Here is a 17,067-nt window from a genome sequence, read left to right as displayed (position 1 = left end):
GCTTGGAACATTTTCCAGTCACTGAGGCTTCAAAGCTGACAGGAAGCAATTCGTAGAAAGGTTTCCATTCCTGGTTGATAGTTTTATGTAACTGAAGAATAGGAATAAAAGTCTAATTTCTTCTGCTCTCTGTTAGATATGTTCCGAGCAGCTTGAAATGTTACAAACTGAATTCAGCCCTTTAAACTTAGAATTACAACTTGTTCTGCATGCTGCACAAAATCGTTTCATGTCGCTTTCTAAACAGCTAAAAAAAATTAAAGATGAACTCCAGACTGAGCAATAATGTAGAGGTGACTTCAAGGTGTTAATCTTCATTTCTTGAACAAGTAGCAATTTCTCATTTAAGCCGTGGATTCTTCTGAAGTTGTTGCCCTTCGTACTTCTTTCCCCAGGGCCTGTAGCAGCCACTTTTAACTGAACTCTAGTCTAGACTCCAATCTGGAAGATTCCACTTACCGAATATACTCGAGTATAAACCGAGTTTTCAGCACTTTTTTTGTGCTGAAAATGCCCCCCTCGGCTTATACTCTAGTCACCTTTTTGCGCCTGATCTCCCGGACTTTGGGGACCCAGTACTGGCCAGCCATAGGTCCCCTGGACCTTGGCACACATGTAGCCCCACTCTTACTCTACAAGTGTGCAAAGTTTGTTGTCTGGGGGACCTATGGCCGGGGAGCACCGATTATTTTCAAAGCTGTGCACCCCTTCCATAGACTCCCATGTTAAACGGTCATTTCTCTGGTGAATTTGTGGAACCCGGACCTTGGCACACATGTAGCCCCATTTATTCTCTATCCCATAGACCAAGTTTGTTGTCTAGGGGACCTATGGCTGGGGAGCACCAATATTTCAAGTCCGGGCACTTCTTCCATAGACTCCTATGTTAAATGTCAGTCTAGTCATGGGCACAGTGAGGCATGGGCACAGTGAGGCATGCACATGGACACCCTAGGCTTATACTCGAGTCAATCTCAGTTACTGACAAACTCAAAATCTCATTGTAATAATCTTTGTATATTCATATTATGTAAATAATGGTTGCAAAGATAAATCCGCCCTTTCTGTGTTCCCACCACTGCGCTTATGAACAACTAGTTATAATCAAATTGGCAAAAGAGTGAAGCAGCTACTTTTAAAAAATCAAACTGTGAAAAACATATTCTAAAACTTTAAAATTAGTGTAATAAAATATAAGCAGTGCTGTAAACAATGTAAGATGAAATATCCGTTTTCACAGGTATTCAAAAATAATGCTAATGTCCATAAACATCACCATGTGACAAAAGTGAATATGTGCACAAATTTCAAAAAATATATTTATAAATGGGTTTAAATATTAATTAAATATAAGTCCATATATCACATCAAGTAGGTTTGTGAAAAAATAATGGCTTCCAATCTTCCACCACACCCGGTGTCAGTGAATCCTCTCCCGTCGGATGCAAAACTCACCAACTCAAATTGCCTTACACTCTCGTGTTCGGTGTGTAAACGTGTACAAAAAGACCTCACTGGTAGGTATAGCAGATAATTCCAGTTCCAACCAATTCACTGCCAGAAAGCTCCGCATGTAAATAAAAGAAGTGCTCAAAATAGCGTGATACCATAAAATCAGTTTAATAACACACTTAAATCTTCAATCTTAAATCTTCAAATATAGCACTCACATGAATCTCAAAAAATAGAGCAATACACTGCACAGCAAACACTCGTTCAGAGATGAACCGAAAACCGAGTATATTGGTCACAGCAGACCCAAGATCTCAACTGATCGCTCACCACCTCCCCGCTGTTCCTTCCTGGATCTCTGCTTCCTTGATCGGCCTTGATACGTCACACGTTCACTTCAGATGGTTGCCGCACAGCCACGCCCTGACATGTTTTGTCATAAAAGACTTAGTCATGGGATTAATCCCCTGTGTGCTGGTCTGTTAGGGGTTTGTCAGTCCTTCCTAGGACACTTCTTACCCTTCAGAATACTGCTGCTCTTCCCTCATTGGTCATGGGGAGTGATTGCTGGCTAGTAGCGGTGATTTTGAACTCTCTCCCTGGATCAAAGGCAGCTGCATGGTACAAAAACGGTTTTCAGTTCAGTATTACTCTGAGGAGGCTCTTCTAGAAAAAGTGGAATTTCACCCCAGTTGTGGATCCACCAATCTCCAGGCTCAACAAGATTGCTATTATTTCCGGTGCATTATGCCCCGTTATTCAAGGACCCGGCCAATGGGAAGGCTTAAGCTGTTGTGCGTTCCAGGTTCAGCTCTTTGCCCTGTTCTGGTCACTGCCCTAGTGTCCCAAATTCTCACAGAATGAGCAAAGCTTCTTCATCAGTGCTTGGGTAAGGAAGAGGTGTCCCCGATCTACGTATTGAATATTTAGGGATCTACCCTTGGGGACTCTATCCAAAGGGTTGGTTGGTGGCTATTACTTCTGCACGCCGTGTGTTGGAGCTGATGGCTCTGTCCTGTTAATCCCCTTAACCTGGTCTTGCACAAGATTAGGTAGTCCTTTGTCCAAGTTCTTCCTTTTTACCAAAGGTGGGGTCTGATTTCATCTAAGAAGGATATAGTCCTTCTGTGTGTCTGTCCATCTCACACTAAGAAAATAGCACGCTGTCCTTGGAATGTGGTTCAAAGGTCGTAAGTGTAAATCTGTCTGCTACAGCCCCCTTTCCACAGACAGACTATTCTTTGTGTTATCGGATAATCTGCGTAAGTTTGGCGGCATTGTCTGATACTACAGTATTTCACAGTGGATGGACAGACTGTTTAGGCCTATGCCATTAAAGGTCAGGATACTTCCTTTCCTGTTGTGGCACATTTCGATAGGGTGATTAGTGTGCTTGGGTTTTTCAGCATCAGGCATCGGTGTCTCTGGTTGGTTTTACGAGGTTGATGTTATGGCATCTTCAGATGCATATTTTATCTGCAAGGTTTTACAGCTAGCATTTTGAGGTTCCTTGTTCCCCTCCAGGAGGTTCCTTGTGGCTTGTGTGTTTTTTGTTTCTAGCTCAGTGCTTTGGGACATCCCTACACTCAAGAATCTTGCCAAGTTGTGCCTTTCGATGACCATAAGAGAAAACAGGATTTTTTTTCTACGAATTATAAAATCTTTCTCTGCATTCATTGAAGGACACAGCTCCCATCCTTCTCATATTTGTTTCTGTACTGCTTTGTATCAAACTGAGCTGTCTATAGCAGATGGGGGGATTTGGCCTAGTGTCCTCCTCCTGAAGGTGGCACTATAACCCTACAGTCAAGAATCTTGCCAAGATGTGTCTTTCAGTGAACTCCGAGTACAGGATTTATACAGTGAGTAGGAAAAAAATCCTTTATTTTACAGGCTGCTTCTGGTTTACCTTTACAGGGTCGCTTCAAAGTCTTCTACCTCAGGATATTTTTATTAGTTTGTAACCACAAGGCTTAATGCAAAGCTGTTTATAACATTGCTTTGTTTTGTTCTTATAAAGTGGTGAACTTCTGCCCTGCTCATTTCATTACAAGCCTACAGAACTCCTGGTCTGCATACCTGCTCCCATGTCATTGACAGAGCATTACATTATCACGATAGCCAGATGGTTATTGTTTTCTGGAGGGGTCCATAGAGACAGCCGACACATTTCTTAGCACAGGATTGCTTTTACTTGATACATTCCTTGAGAAAAAAGATTCAAGAGAGCTGCTTAAATGTGTAGTAGGCGTGTTAACCGTTTTGGGCCCTGTGCAATTTCTTCTCTCTTGCTCTGGTAATTGATCATGATCCATTTAAGTTGGATTTACTTATCAATGACAGGTTTGAATTTGATTGGTGGTTGTGATCGAATTATCAGAACTTCGAACAAACACTACAATTACTCCTGTGTACAGAAAGAGTAGAGAGAGCACAGCCACAACTCCCCCCGACACTCTCGTCCTCTCTGCCTCTGTCACTACTCCTGTATTTTTGTGCGTGTACTCGAGAGAGGAGCCGGACTGCAGGAGTTGGGAGTAGGCAGGCCTCCCCCAGAGGCAATCTGCCACCTTTCTCCATGCCCCGGGTGGCAATGGCGGGTGTGTGAGGGGTCCTCCTACACAGCCCACCCTACCTGCTCCGCTTTGAAGCCCAACGGGGCAGAGGGACTTGCCTGCTCAACCAGCCCCGTTAGTCCTTCGCCTCTCTTTTTTAGAGACCGCGTGTTCAAAGTGCGTTCATGTTAACCCAATTTCGAGTGCGTGTAAGTGTGGTGGTAGTGGAAGGGGGGGTGGGCGTACTAAGCGCAGGCTTGCCTCGCATAGCACACCCACCGGGAGCCGGGCTGAGACCACCAAACTCAATTCACATGTAGCCGAGACCGGGATCCGAACCCCTAGCTCAGGGATATGCAATTAGCAGACCTCCAGCTGTTGCAAAACGACAAGTCCCATCATGCCTCTGCCTCTGGGTGTCATGCTTGTGGCTGTCAGAGTCTTGCTATGCCTCATGGGAATTGTAGTTCTGCAACAGCTGGAGGTCCGCTAATTGCATATCCCTGCCCTAGCTGCAGAGGTGAATGGCTTGTCAGCGCAGTGCCAATCGCGTTGAGCCACCGCAGCTCCCCGTCACTACTCCTGTTGACTGTGCGGGCCGCTGGTCTGCATCCTATCAACCAGTGACGTCATTGAATGTTAAGGACACGTCGAGCACCTGCACAGATTTCTGAGCTGCTGACAGGAGTAGTGACAGCAGCAGAGAGGAGGGTAGAGCCAGGGGGTGCAGGCTGTGCTCTCTTCCATCTTTCTGAGCTCAGGAGGAGAGGTTTTGTGCTAGGAGATGGGATTTGGGAGATGGGGCATTTATACTAGGATGATTCTAGGGGGGCGGGCTAGTAGGTTCACACCAGATGCAATGCAGTAGCATTTGCTGGTTTCCCACAGTACACAGAACATGGAAATGTAATCGTTTTAGTAAATATATACTGCGAAAGACCCTTTCTCATCGGCAGTTAGGGCAGTCTTGTGACTTCTATCAGTGGTGTTTTCATGCTGCTCTCACTCTCCTATAATATTGCAGGACCCCTGACCTTCTCTCTAGTCAGTGTTGATCCCATGCAGTCTCCCAAGAAAAAAAAAGTCTCTCTAGCAATCCACACTAAACTGAACATGTGCAGCTTGTGCCCTACCCTCTGTACTATGCATAACAAGCATGCCTTGTAACACCGTGCCATGTGTTTTTGGTGCAGCACAATTTTAAAAATAATGGGGTAGATTCAGCAAGCAATTATGCCTGCGTATCCATAGATATGCAGCGTAATTGCTAAGTAGCGCCGGCGTATCAACTTCCTGTATTCAGAAAGCTCGATACGCCGAATGTAGCCTAAGATACGACTGGCATAAGGCTCTTATGCCGTCGTATCTTAGGGTGCATTCTGACGCTGGCCGCTAGGTGGCGTTCCCGTAGTTGTCAGCGTAGAGTATGCAAATTGCATACTCACGCCGATTCACAAACGTATGCGCGCCCGGCGGTCGTGTTTTATGTCGTTTGCGTTCGTCGCTTTCGTCGTAAGGCTGCTCCTGCTATTAGGAGGCGCAGCCAATGGTAAGTATGGACGTCGTTACCGCGTCGCGATTTTCGAAATTTACGTTGTTTGCGTAAGTGGATCGTGAATGGCGCTGGACGCCATTTACGTTCACGTTGAAGCAAATGACGTCCTTGCGACGTTATTTACCGCAATGCACGGCGGGAAATTTTCCCGACGGAGCATGCGCAGTACGTTCGGCGCGGGAACGCGCCTAATTTAAATGATCCACGCCCCCTACTGGATCATTTAAATTACGCGCGCCTACGCCAGACCCTTTTACGATACGCCGCCGCAAATTACGGAGCAAATGCTTCGTGAATGAAGCGTAGCTCAAGTAATTTACGGAGACGTAGCGTAAAAACCATACGCTATGCCGCCGTATCAGTGCGCGCCCGTACCTGAATCTGGGCCAATGTCCGTGCCTTTTTGCTTCTTTTACACACACACAGTGCAAAAAAGCACGCTCGCTGACACTCCACCTGGTGTGAATGAGCCCTCAGACTGGTGTGCCTTGACATTGTGCATAATGAGAAACATTACATTAGGCTGTCTTCATAGAAGAGGCGAGTGCAGTGGGTGTGCTAGAGAACGCTTCTAGTGCATTTCACAAGGCTAAGGGAAAGAGGTTCCTATCTCACAGCTATTCCTGAATTATAAGCAAAGCCGTGATAGGGAAGGCTTTGTTGTCGGCCTGCGTTTCTGAGTGCACCTGTACGATGGAAGTATATTGAATCTCCTCCATATATGAGCTAGAATTAATTGTGTGTTTCCCTAGGCACAGGGTGGCAGCACTGTGTACTCTTAGGGTGGGGGGGGGGGGGGGGGGCTGCCGCCCTTCGTGTTATTTTCAGTCGCTTGTGTGCTTTTTCCTTCCTGTCTTCTATGGAGGATAATCAGGAGTTGCCTGGAAACAGCAGCCATCTGCAATTATATTCTCAGCTAAGTGCTGATGCAATTTGGCTGCAGCATTTCCCAGCCTAAATAAATAGGGCTCAGTAACCAGGCTCAAGGAAGAAGTGGAAATATCCAATTACTATAGTGTGCCCCATGCACTTATTAATGCACATGCAAATATTTTTCAGCAATGATTACAATTGTACCCCAATGATATTTTACAGTATAGTTATATTTTTTTTTTATGTTTAGTTTGCAGATTAATAATGATTGAAACAATTAACCACTTAACCCCCGGACCATATTGCTGCCCAAAGACCAGAGCACTTTTTGCGATTCGGAACTGCGTCGATTTAACTGACAATTGCACGGTCATGCGACGTGGCTCCCAAACAAAATCGGCGTCCTTTTTTCCCCACAAATAGAGCTTTCTTTTGGTGGTATTTGATCACCTCTGCGGTTTTTAGTTTTTGCGCTTTAAACAAAAATAGAGCGACAATTTTGAAAAAAAATAATATTTTTTACTTTTTGCTATAATAAATATCCCCCAAAAATATATAAAAAAAACATTTTTTCCCTCAGTTTAGGCCGATACGTATTCTTCTACCTATTTTTCGTAAAAAAAAATCGCAATAAGCGTTTATTGATTGGTTTGCGCAAAAGTTATAGCGTTTACAATATAGGGTTTTTTTTGGGCATTTTTATTAATATTTTTTTTTTACTAGTAATGGCGGCGATCAGCGATTTTTTTTCGGTACTGCGACATTATGGCGGACACTTCGGACACTTTTGAGACATTTTTGGGACCATTGGCATTTTTATAGCAATCAGTGCTATAAAAATGCATTGGATTACTATAAAAATGCCACTGGCAGTGAAGGGGTTAACAGTAGGGGGCGGGGAAGGGGTTAAGTATGTCCCTGGGTGTGTTCTAACTGTAGGGGGGGGGTGGACTGACTAGGGGAAATGACCGATCTTCTGTTCATACATTGTATGAACAGAAGATCAGCATTTCTCTCCCTGACAGGACCGAGAGCTGTGTGTTTACACACACGCAGCTCACGGTCCCCGCTCTGTAACGAGCGATCGCGTGTGCCCAGCGGCGATCGTGCCCGCCGGGCACGGGAGTTGGGGGCGAGCGGCCTGCGCGAGAGCCGACGTATAGCTACGTGCTCTCGCGCAGGGGAGCCAGCCTGCCGCCGTAAAATGACGGCGGCTGGTCGGCAAGTAGTTATTGAAAGTGTTACACTGTGAGGTGCTTTGCTGCCTTAGCTAGCACCTCCTAGGAGCAGCAGTAAGTATTTTCCAGGTATGAGCAGGTTATTGCCAGGCCTGAGCACTGTGATTTTTATTTGTATAGAATAGTCAGCAGGGGGCACAGTGTTGGTAGTAAAGTGCCTGTTGATACTGCCAAAAATCCAGTGAGCGCCTAACCTTCTGTGCAATCTGCTGCATTGAAATCTCATACAGAATTATGAGCCCAGCCCAATTCTGAGACTAAATAGGTCAACTTTCCCCTATGTTATGGAGATGAGGGGAAAGGAAGGTGTTCTGTAGTCCAAAGCAGGATTGTAGCCATGATAACGTGGGCACGCGGGTGGTAGTAGCTTTGGACACGGCCAAAGCCTTTGACTCAGTCGAGTGGCTATATCTGTGGGAGTGCCTGAAATGCTACGGCTTTGGCCCACACTTTATCAAATGGGTACAGCTGTTATATCAGACACCCAAGGCTAGAGTGTTTGTGAACGGGTGGCTTTCAGAACAGATTTCCTTGGAGAGAGGCACAAGGCAGGGATGCCCGCTGTCCCCGCTGCTATATGCGTTAGCGGCGGAGCCATTGGCGATCGCCATCAGAATGAGCTCAGAGGTGGTAGGTCTTAGGAGGGGTGATACCTGGGAAAAAATTGGATTATACGCAGATGACACGATCTTATATCTGGAGGACCAAGGCCCATCACTGAAAGCAGCTTTACATATTATAGAAGAGGTGGGGAAGTTCTCCGGCCTGCGGATCAATTGGGACAAATCTAAGATTCTCCCACTCGATCAGTTCCCCCCCCCAGTAGTGTCTCACGACCTTCCATTACAGAGAGTGGCAGAGGTTAAATATTTAGGGGTAAGGGTCACAAGGAACCTTAAAGAATATGTCCCTCTCAACGTGGAACCACTTTTTGCGGTAGTCAAGTCTAGAACGCAGGCATGGGCAAAGTTACCCCTAGGGGTGATGGGTAGAATTAATTTGATAAAAATGATCCTATTGCCGAAAATTCTTTACATGGTTTGGCATGCTCCCCTGTACATACCTCTTAAGGTTTTCAAACAGTTTGAAGCAATCCTAAACTCGTTTGTCTGGGGCTCCGGTAGGCATAAGCTGGCATGGCATATACTCCAGAACCCGACCATGGAGGGGGGATGCTCCCTCCCTGACTTACAGGATTACTACATAGCGTCACAATTGTCTCACCTGTACTATTTCAACACATCTGAGTCGCAGAAATATAGAGCGTTAGTGTGTAACAAACCAGACAGTCCCTTTCACACCCCTGCGCAGGCAATCTTTAGGAGAGGGCATGGAGGATGCAGGACTGCCCGATTCGGGGCAGACATGCTGACACATCAAAAGGTGTGGGATGTGGCTCTTAAAAAACAAGGCAGGAATCACATGCATTCACATACTCCGCTATGGAACAACAGTTGCATGCCGGAGCTAAGCACAGTGCCAGATCCAGGGGTATGGGCATCATACGGGATTCTGTTTTTGTCTCAGGTCATGTCCAATACGGGACCTAAGCCATACAACAGACTCAGGGAGGAGTTCTCGCTTCCACCGCAGCTTCACTTCAGATATCTACAGCTCAGGCATGCTCTCAGAGCCCACATGGGATCGGATAGTATAGAGGTGAGCTCACCACAGGTGCTGGATGTGGTCTTTGGGAAGGACTCGGCTGGGCTCACGTCCAATTGCTACTATGTCATCAGGAGGCGTAGGACCAGCAAAATAGCACAGGTAGCCAAACTAAAATGGGAGAGGGATTTGGGCCCAGTAGAGGACACTGAGTGGGATGAGATATTGGAAGGGGTGAAGACGGCATCCCCTAAATTATCGGACAGGCTAACCCAGCTATATATTGTGCACCAAGCGTATATCACGCCGCAGAAGTTGGCAAAGTTTCAGTCCACAAGGAGCCCTGTATGTCCCAGGTGTGCGGCGGAGGAGGGATCGTTCTATCACTTGCTATGGCACTGCCCAGACATACAAGCGTACTGGCTACAGGTCACACAGTTTCTTCATGATAATATGGGAACCCCGGTGGGCATGGACCCGAAGCTGTGTCTTTTGGGGCTATTGCCGGACGTGGATACCGAAAAATATCAGGCAATCTTTATATATGAAACTTTATTTTTGGCTAGAAAGGTGGTGGCAAAAGTGTGGATGCAACCTGAGGCACCGACACTAAGGGACTGGAAGAGGGAGGTGAATGCTACTCTCCCATACAGGAAAATGATCTATACACATAGAGGAAGACCACAAAAATTCTCCAATGTATGGGATAGATGGTTGGAGGATGGTGAAACATGTACAGTCTAGGTGTCAGTGTGTTAGGACTCGGAGAGGGTCGAGGGAGGAATGGACGGACGGGAGTAGTTGGAGTCCAAGTGGTGGAGCTAGTGCATAGAAGGGCCAATACGTCATGCATGGTTGAGGCCGTGACTGAGTTAATTCATCGGTGCTTAGGGAAACACATACGAAAGGCACTGGAGATGTTATGGATCGGAGTAAATGTTACCATACCCTTTGACAATGCGGGGAATGTTGACCCACTGTGTGTTTTTTTTTCTTTTATGTTTTATAATTTTGTTTTCTTCAAAAAAAAAACTGTGTATATACCTTTGTCTACAACTTAATAAACTTGGTTTATTTGGACAAAAAAAAAAAAAAGAAATCGTAGAAATAAAAATGAATGCAGCCTCTTTATGTAAGGGCTGGTAAGCTGCAATATATTAGTTTTATTCTTGAGTTTAGATTGTCATTAAGAACTTCAAGCAAAGTAAACATTAAAGTGTAAGTCCACCCTAAAGCCTCGTACACCCGGTACGATTGTTGGCCAACCAAGCATCTGATTTTTGTCAAAAGGGCGTGTGCCAGGATCTTGTCTTGCATACTAATGCTACACAAACTAATGTAGTGACGTACTACGAGGAGTTTCAGCTCTTGTGCGCCACCCTCTACTAATTTTGTGTTTGGTGAGCATTGATTCCGAGCATGAGTGTTTGTACTTTTGACATTTGTGTACTAACCATACGAAAATCAGACGTCAAACCGATGTCCGCCGAAAATGTACTGGAATGTCATCCAACATTTGTTTTTTTTCTCAAAAGATAGGTGCTGGAACTCAACGACACCCCCCCCCCCACACACACACACACACACACACACACACACACACACACACACACCCTCCAAATCACATCAAATAGTGGGTGTGGTCAGATGCCACAAACAGTAGAAGGGTCTTAAAGGGGCATTAAATACCAGGATTGCATTACATACAGTGCAGAGATTATGGGAGTTACACACAGAGTGCAGAGCTGTCACTTGTAAACACAGAAACCAGACTTCTATGTTTACAAGTGATTGTGGTGAGCAGGCACCAAAGGGTCTGAGCCAGAGGTAGTGGAACTGAGTTCCCCCAAGTTCCCCTAGATAGATGGATAGATGGATGGATGGTGCAAGCTGGAAATGGGTTTAGAAAACAATCACTGGCGTTCCTGGGAACCGGAAGTGAAGCACACACCGGTGACGGGCAGGAAATGACCTATATGCGTTCTGTGGGTGGAATGCAGATAAGTAAAATCCTGTATAGTAATTATTATAGTGCCAAAACATTCTTATACAGTGTTTTTTTTTTTTTTTTTAATCCTTACATAAGTTGTAACTCTTTATCTGCAGCCAATCTCTCCTCTACATCAGTTCAATCTAAACAATTTACACAGGTGGTGGGGATCTGACATCACACACTGTACAGCATAGAGCAGGAAGCTGAGTGTAATATGAGACCTGAGTAGTGGTAGTGTGCTGGGGGGGGGGGGGGGGGTCTCCTGGAATTGTCCGGTGTATAGGCTGCCAGACATGACTCATGCAGATAGCAGAGGAAAGAGATTGGCGACAGACATCACACTAGGTACTTTGGATCAAGGCAAGTACACCCTATAGAAGAATATGCTTTGCTCATTTTTCATTTCAGATGTTTACAAGCAAATCAGATGTTAGTATGCACAGAACAGGAACAGATTGATCTTTAAAAGCAAAACATTTTAAAAGTGGCATTTCTAAGTCTGCCAAGTTGTGTTGTAAAGCATGTTTGCAGTGGATTTATTATGGAGCCATTCCTCACAGCATGATCCAATCAATCTTTGATGCAACAGCCACACAAGGAAATCTGTCACAAGTCTCCTTCCTCTTTTTAAGCAGAAGCTTGAGGTTTTTCATTCCTAGTACCAGCTATGACTAAGCACTGAAGCTACAGTGCGAAACGTTGGCTTTTGTTCAAATTTTTTTTGCTGTGGCATGTTTATTTTGTGATCGATTTTAATTAAAAGAACATTTTTGGAGTGTGGCTGTCCAAGTTTCGTTCGTATTTTTGCATCACTATTGCATTGCCGGAACCCATGGTTTGGTTCCAGTGAGGAGGTTCTTTGAAGACTACTGAGCGGTTATTTTCTCTCTCTGGCCAGTATTCTTGATGGGAAAAGAGGGAAGCTAATTTCGATCTAGGGGACTGAGGAGAAGGTTGTAATACCTCTATTCCTTGCCCTGGCCTCTGCGGCTCCTCTCCTATGTATTTTCACGTACAATGCAGAACTATTGGACCTGTATTTCATGTGACTGCTGGCCTGCACGTAGTAGGCATCTTCCACACAGGGCCAGGTGGCAGCCCACTCAGCTGGGAATCTGTCCACTGAGCAGGCAGATGGCTGGTCTGTGTCCGCTCTGCTTATGTAGAGCGGGTACTGACAGCCCACTCTCCTCTATGGGTGGTCGGATATAAAAATGGACCACCTGTCTGTTTACACCCGTCTGCCATCTATTCCTCTACACTGATGGCGAACAGATCACCATCCGTCTGTTTTTAGCCGATCAAATTGGATGTTGGCAGGTGTAAACGGACCCTCCATAGTTGATAATGGAGGGTCTGATCAGGTACGCCTGTCATTTTTTTAGGCGGAACAGATCGGTTTACCCATGTGAAGGGGGCCTTAAAGAAGAGGCTGTGGGGGGGCCAGTCGCACAGCATAGAGGAAAACTGCAAGTGGGGGGAATACAATAAATATTACACCTTATTCCTCCGTTGCTGTACATTGACGTGTAGGGAGGCCCCACTACAAAGGTAATCCTTTTTTTTTTTTTTTTTTTTTTCTGGAGCTGGACCACAAAGTTTCAATTTTTAACTGCCCTCTTCTTAGACTGACAGTCATGTATGCGAAAGGCCATGGAAGTCAAAGATCATAAAGGATAAGTTCACCTTAAAAAAAATTTATAAATGCATTTATTTAACCACTTCCCGACCTCCTCATGTACATTTGCGTCGGCAGAATGGCACGGACAGGCACATCAACGTACCTGTACGTGCCTGCATAGACGTGGGTGTGGGGTCTGATCGGGACCCCCCCCCCCGGTACATGCGGAGGTCGGGTCCGCTCGGGGAGCGATCCGGGACGACGGCGCGGCTATTTGTTTATAGCTGCTCCGTCGCGATCGCTCCCCGGAGCTGAAGAACGGGGAGAGCCGTGTGTAAACACGGCTTCCCCGTGCTTCACTGTGGCGGCGCATCGATCGTGTGATCCCTTTTATAGGGAAGACTCGATCGATGGTGTCAGTCCTACAGCCACACCCCCCTACACTAGTAAACACATACACAGTGATCCCTAAATGTTACAGCGCCCCCTGTGTTTAACTCCCAAACTGCAACTGTCATTTTCACAATAAAGAATGCAATTTAAATGCATTTTTTGCTGTGAAAATGACAATGGTCCCAAAAATTTGTCAAAATTGTCCGAAGTGTCCGCCATAATGTCGCAGTCACAAAAAAATCCCTGATCGCCGCCATTACTAGTAAAAAAAATAAAAATGCAAAAAAACTATCCCCTATTTTGTAAACGCTATAAATTTTGCGCAAACCAACCGATAAACGATTATTGCGATTTTTTTTGTACCAAAAATAGGTAGAAGAATACGTATCGGCCTAAACTGAGGAAAAAAAAATATTTTATATATGTTTTTGGGGGATATTTATTACAGCAAAAAGTAAAAAATATTGCATTTTTTTTAAAATTGTCGCTCTATTTTTGTTTATAGCGCAAAAAATAAAAACCGCAGAGGTGATCAAATACCACCAAAAGAAAGCTCTATTTGTGGGGAAAAAAAGGACGCCAATTTTGTTTGGGAGCCACGTCGCACGACCGCGCAATTGTCTGTTAAAGCGACGCAGTCCCGAACTGTAAAAACCCCTTGGGTCTTTAGCCAGCATATTGGTCCGGGGCTTAAGTGGTTAAGTTAAAAAAAAGTGCATTTATTATTATTATTATTTTTTTTTATTTTTTTAGGTATTGCACCTGCGGTGTCAGGCTTCTGCAGACTGTATAACTGTCTGCCCGTAGCTTTTGATACAAGCAGGCAATTGCTGAATAATTGCAAGATCAAAGCACTACCTAGAGTGCTCATCAGCATCCTGGTTGGTTCACTGAGAACTACAAGCGGTCAGCCGCAAAGGCATCTTCCATTTATAAATGATGGAAGCTGATGTACTCATTGGGACCTTCAATGTTGCAGAAATGTTTCTGTACCCTTCCCCAGATCTGTACTTCAATACAATTCTGTCTCGGTGTTCTACAGATAATTCATTGGACTTCATGGCTTGGTTTGTGCTCCGACATGCACGGCTAAGACCCCTTTCACACTGAGGCGCTTTGCAGGTGCTAGAACACCAAAAATAGTGCATGCAAGCAGTGCCGATCCTGACCTACTTGGGGCCCTAAGCAAAATGACATGTCGCATTAAAGTTGAGAAGCGGGGGGGCGCTGCCGACAGTGACATGTGACATTAAAGTTGAGAAGCGGGGGAAGGGGGTGTTCTGCTGTCAGAAATTACATCTTACATTAAAGTGAGAAGCGGGGGGGTGCCGACTTCTTACCTCTTCTCCCATGCAGCCAGCAAGTTGAGAAGCGGGGTGAGGGGCCGAAAATAACTTCTCACCTGGCAGGGCCTCTAGTAAAATTTGGGGGCCCTCCACAGCTTTGCGGGGCCCTAAGTGGCTTGCATAGTGAGCCTATAGGGTGGATCGGCCCTGCATGCAAGGCGCCTTATAAGAGCAGCTGCTGTCTCTCCCATGTAAAAGCCCAGAGGGCTTTCACACTGGAGCGGTGCGCTAGCAGGATGGTAAAAAAAGTCCTGCTAGCAGCATCTTTGGAGCGGTGTGTATACCGCTCCTGCCCATTGAAATCAATGGGCATCGCGGCTATACCGCCGGCAAATCGCTGCAGCGGCGCTTTGCGGGTGGTTTAACCCTTTTTCTGCCACTAGCAGGGGTTAACAGTGCCCCGCTAGCAGCCGAATACCCCCGCAAATACAAAGCCCCAGTGTGAAAGGGGCCTAACTGTGGGACCTTGTATAGACAGGTGTGTGCCTTTCCAAATCATACCCAATCTTCTGAATTGACACCTCATGGCTGCTCGGTGGAAACCGGGATGCACCTGAGCTAATTTTTGAGCGCCATGGCAAAGGCTGTGAATTATTATGTACAAGGGTGTTTTTTTTTTTTTTTTTTTATAAATTTGCAAATATTTGGCGAAAGGAGCCGAACGGCAAGTCGGCGCTATACTGCGCATGCGCATCGCCGTTCGGCTCCTTTCGCCAACCGTGACGCGGCTTACGCGACGGGGGGGAGCTCGTTTTTGGTCAAAATGTCAATCACAGACATGTGAGGAACGCCCACTCCCGCGGGACTCGCAACCCGGATGCCACGGGTGAATATGCTGTACGAAGGTATGTACAGCATCAAAAAAAAATAATAGCCTTAATCGTATTGTAATGTGGGGGACCAGTCTAATAAAAAAAAGTAGTTTTTAGGGTGAACCACCCCTTTAAGGGGTATTGTTTGTAGAATTTTGGGGAAAATAATGAATTTAATCTATTCTGGAATAAGGCTGTAACATAACAAAATGTGGAAAAAGTGAAGCGCTGTGAATACTTTGTGGATGCATTGTATAGGTATGAGAAAGCCTGAGCCTGGCAGAAAATGGCTTAATGGTTAAACCGTTAAAGCAAAGACTGACAAAATCTAACTTGTGTATTTTTTCTTATTACAGATATAATCCAAAGAACGTGAAAAAGCGAAGATAAAGGAAATTCCTGACATGATGTAAATAGAAAAGTGGAATCTATGCTTTGCAGAAGTGAGCATTGATCTTCTGTAGAACCCGTCAATAGGCATTTCAGAGAAGACGGCAGGATTGGGGTTTATAGTCCTGATTTATGAGGATGCAGCTGAATGTATAATGCTGAGCACTACATGCACCCTCCCCAATGAGTAAGCACCTTGAAGAAAAAAGTCAATTAAAAGAGAAGTACAAGTCCTTTCCATGCTCATTATGTATGTTGAGAAAAAGTTTGACAGTTGGGGAACAGAAGTTTTATTTACGCTGTTCTGGTATGATGTCTCCTAACACTCCTCTACTAAAAGCACTTGGATGCTGTTCTATGTGGTTTTGCCTGTGAATAAAATTTATTTTTTTGCTTGTGAATAAACATTTTCTGTTTTTTTTCTCCAGTCTTTGTGTACTGAAACCTCTTGCTTTGGAGTATATTTTCTGTAAGGTTCCTGCAAATAACTGCTGCTTTAAGAAGGCTGTACTGTCTTTTTTTGCGAAATAATGGAATGTATTTGGTCATAAAAAAATAAACATACATACTCACCTCTGTTGCAGCATTGGTCTGATGCTTCACCTCTCCCCCCAACAGCTCTAGGCCTAAGAACAGTTCGCTCACTACTTGAATCTGCCAGTCCTCGCTCTCTGCTCTTCCACTCCAGCACTTACTGGAGCACCGGCCTAGAGAGGGGTGGGCACTAGGGATGAGCTTTGTATTCCAGTCGAACTCATGTTTGACTGGAACATTGTATGTTCGATCATTCGTCAAATTACGAAAGTTTTGGGCCGTTTGCGCCAAATTCGAGTTACGTTTCACGGCCCATAATTCACTGCGGCATCGCAGTGCATTGCTGGCTGATGATTGGCCAAGCATGCACTATGACCGGCATGCTTGGCCAATCACAGCTTGCAAAAAACAGCCATAATTGGCCAAAGCCAGGGTGTCTTTGGCCAATTATGGCTCAGGGGGTTTAGTACACGCCCCACACTATAAAAGGCCGCCTGCAGGTCGACCTTGTGTAGTGGTGGTTGAGAGACAGAGTGTCATTTTTTGCAGGCAGGCTAGTCAGTTAAAGTTACAGTGTGTAGAGGATATATATGCATCCCAGGTGTTGTGTATATATATTTATACACTGTATAGTTTAGCTAGATCAGCTATTCCTAATTTACTGGCAGGCAGGTGATTGTGCTAGCTGCAGTATTCTCAT

The 17,067-nt window shown here is 45.3% G+C and overlaps 1 protein-coding gene across 1 annotated transcript in view; it reads left to right on the top strand.

Annotated features, from left to right (window-relative positions):
- The window catches only part of NBN (nibrin), a 128,259-nt gene extending 111,999 nt beyond the window's left edge, over nucleotides 1-16,260 (top strand). The window contains exon 16 of the mRNA XM_040354601.1: nucleotides 15,800-16,260. Within this exon, the coding sequence (XP_040210535.1) occupies nucleotides 15,800-15,833 (34 nt within the window). The 3' untranslated portion in view covers nucleotides 15,834-16,260. The remainder of the gene's footprint in view (nucleotides 1-15,799) is intronic.
- The last annotated feature ends 807 nt before the right edge of the window (nucleotides 16,261-17,067 follow it).

This window comes from Rana temporaria, chromosome 5 (assembly GCF_905171775.1).
Source record: "Rana temporaria chromosome 5, aRanTem1.1, whole genome shotgun sequence".
NCBI classification, from domain to species: Eukaryota; Metazoa; Chordata; class Amphibia; order Anura; family Ranidae; genus Rana; species Rana temporaria.
This window is presented reverse-complemented; position numbering and strand designations above follow the sequence as displayed.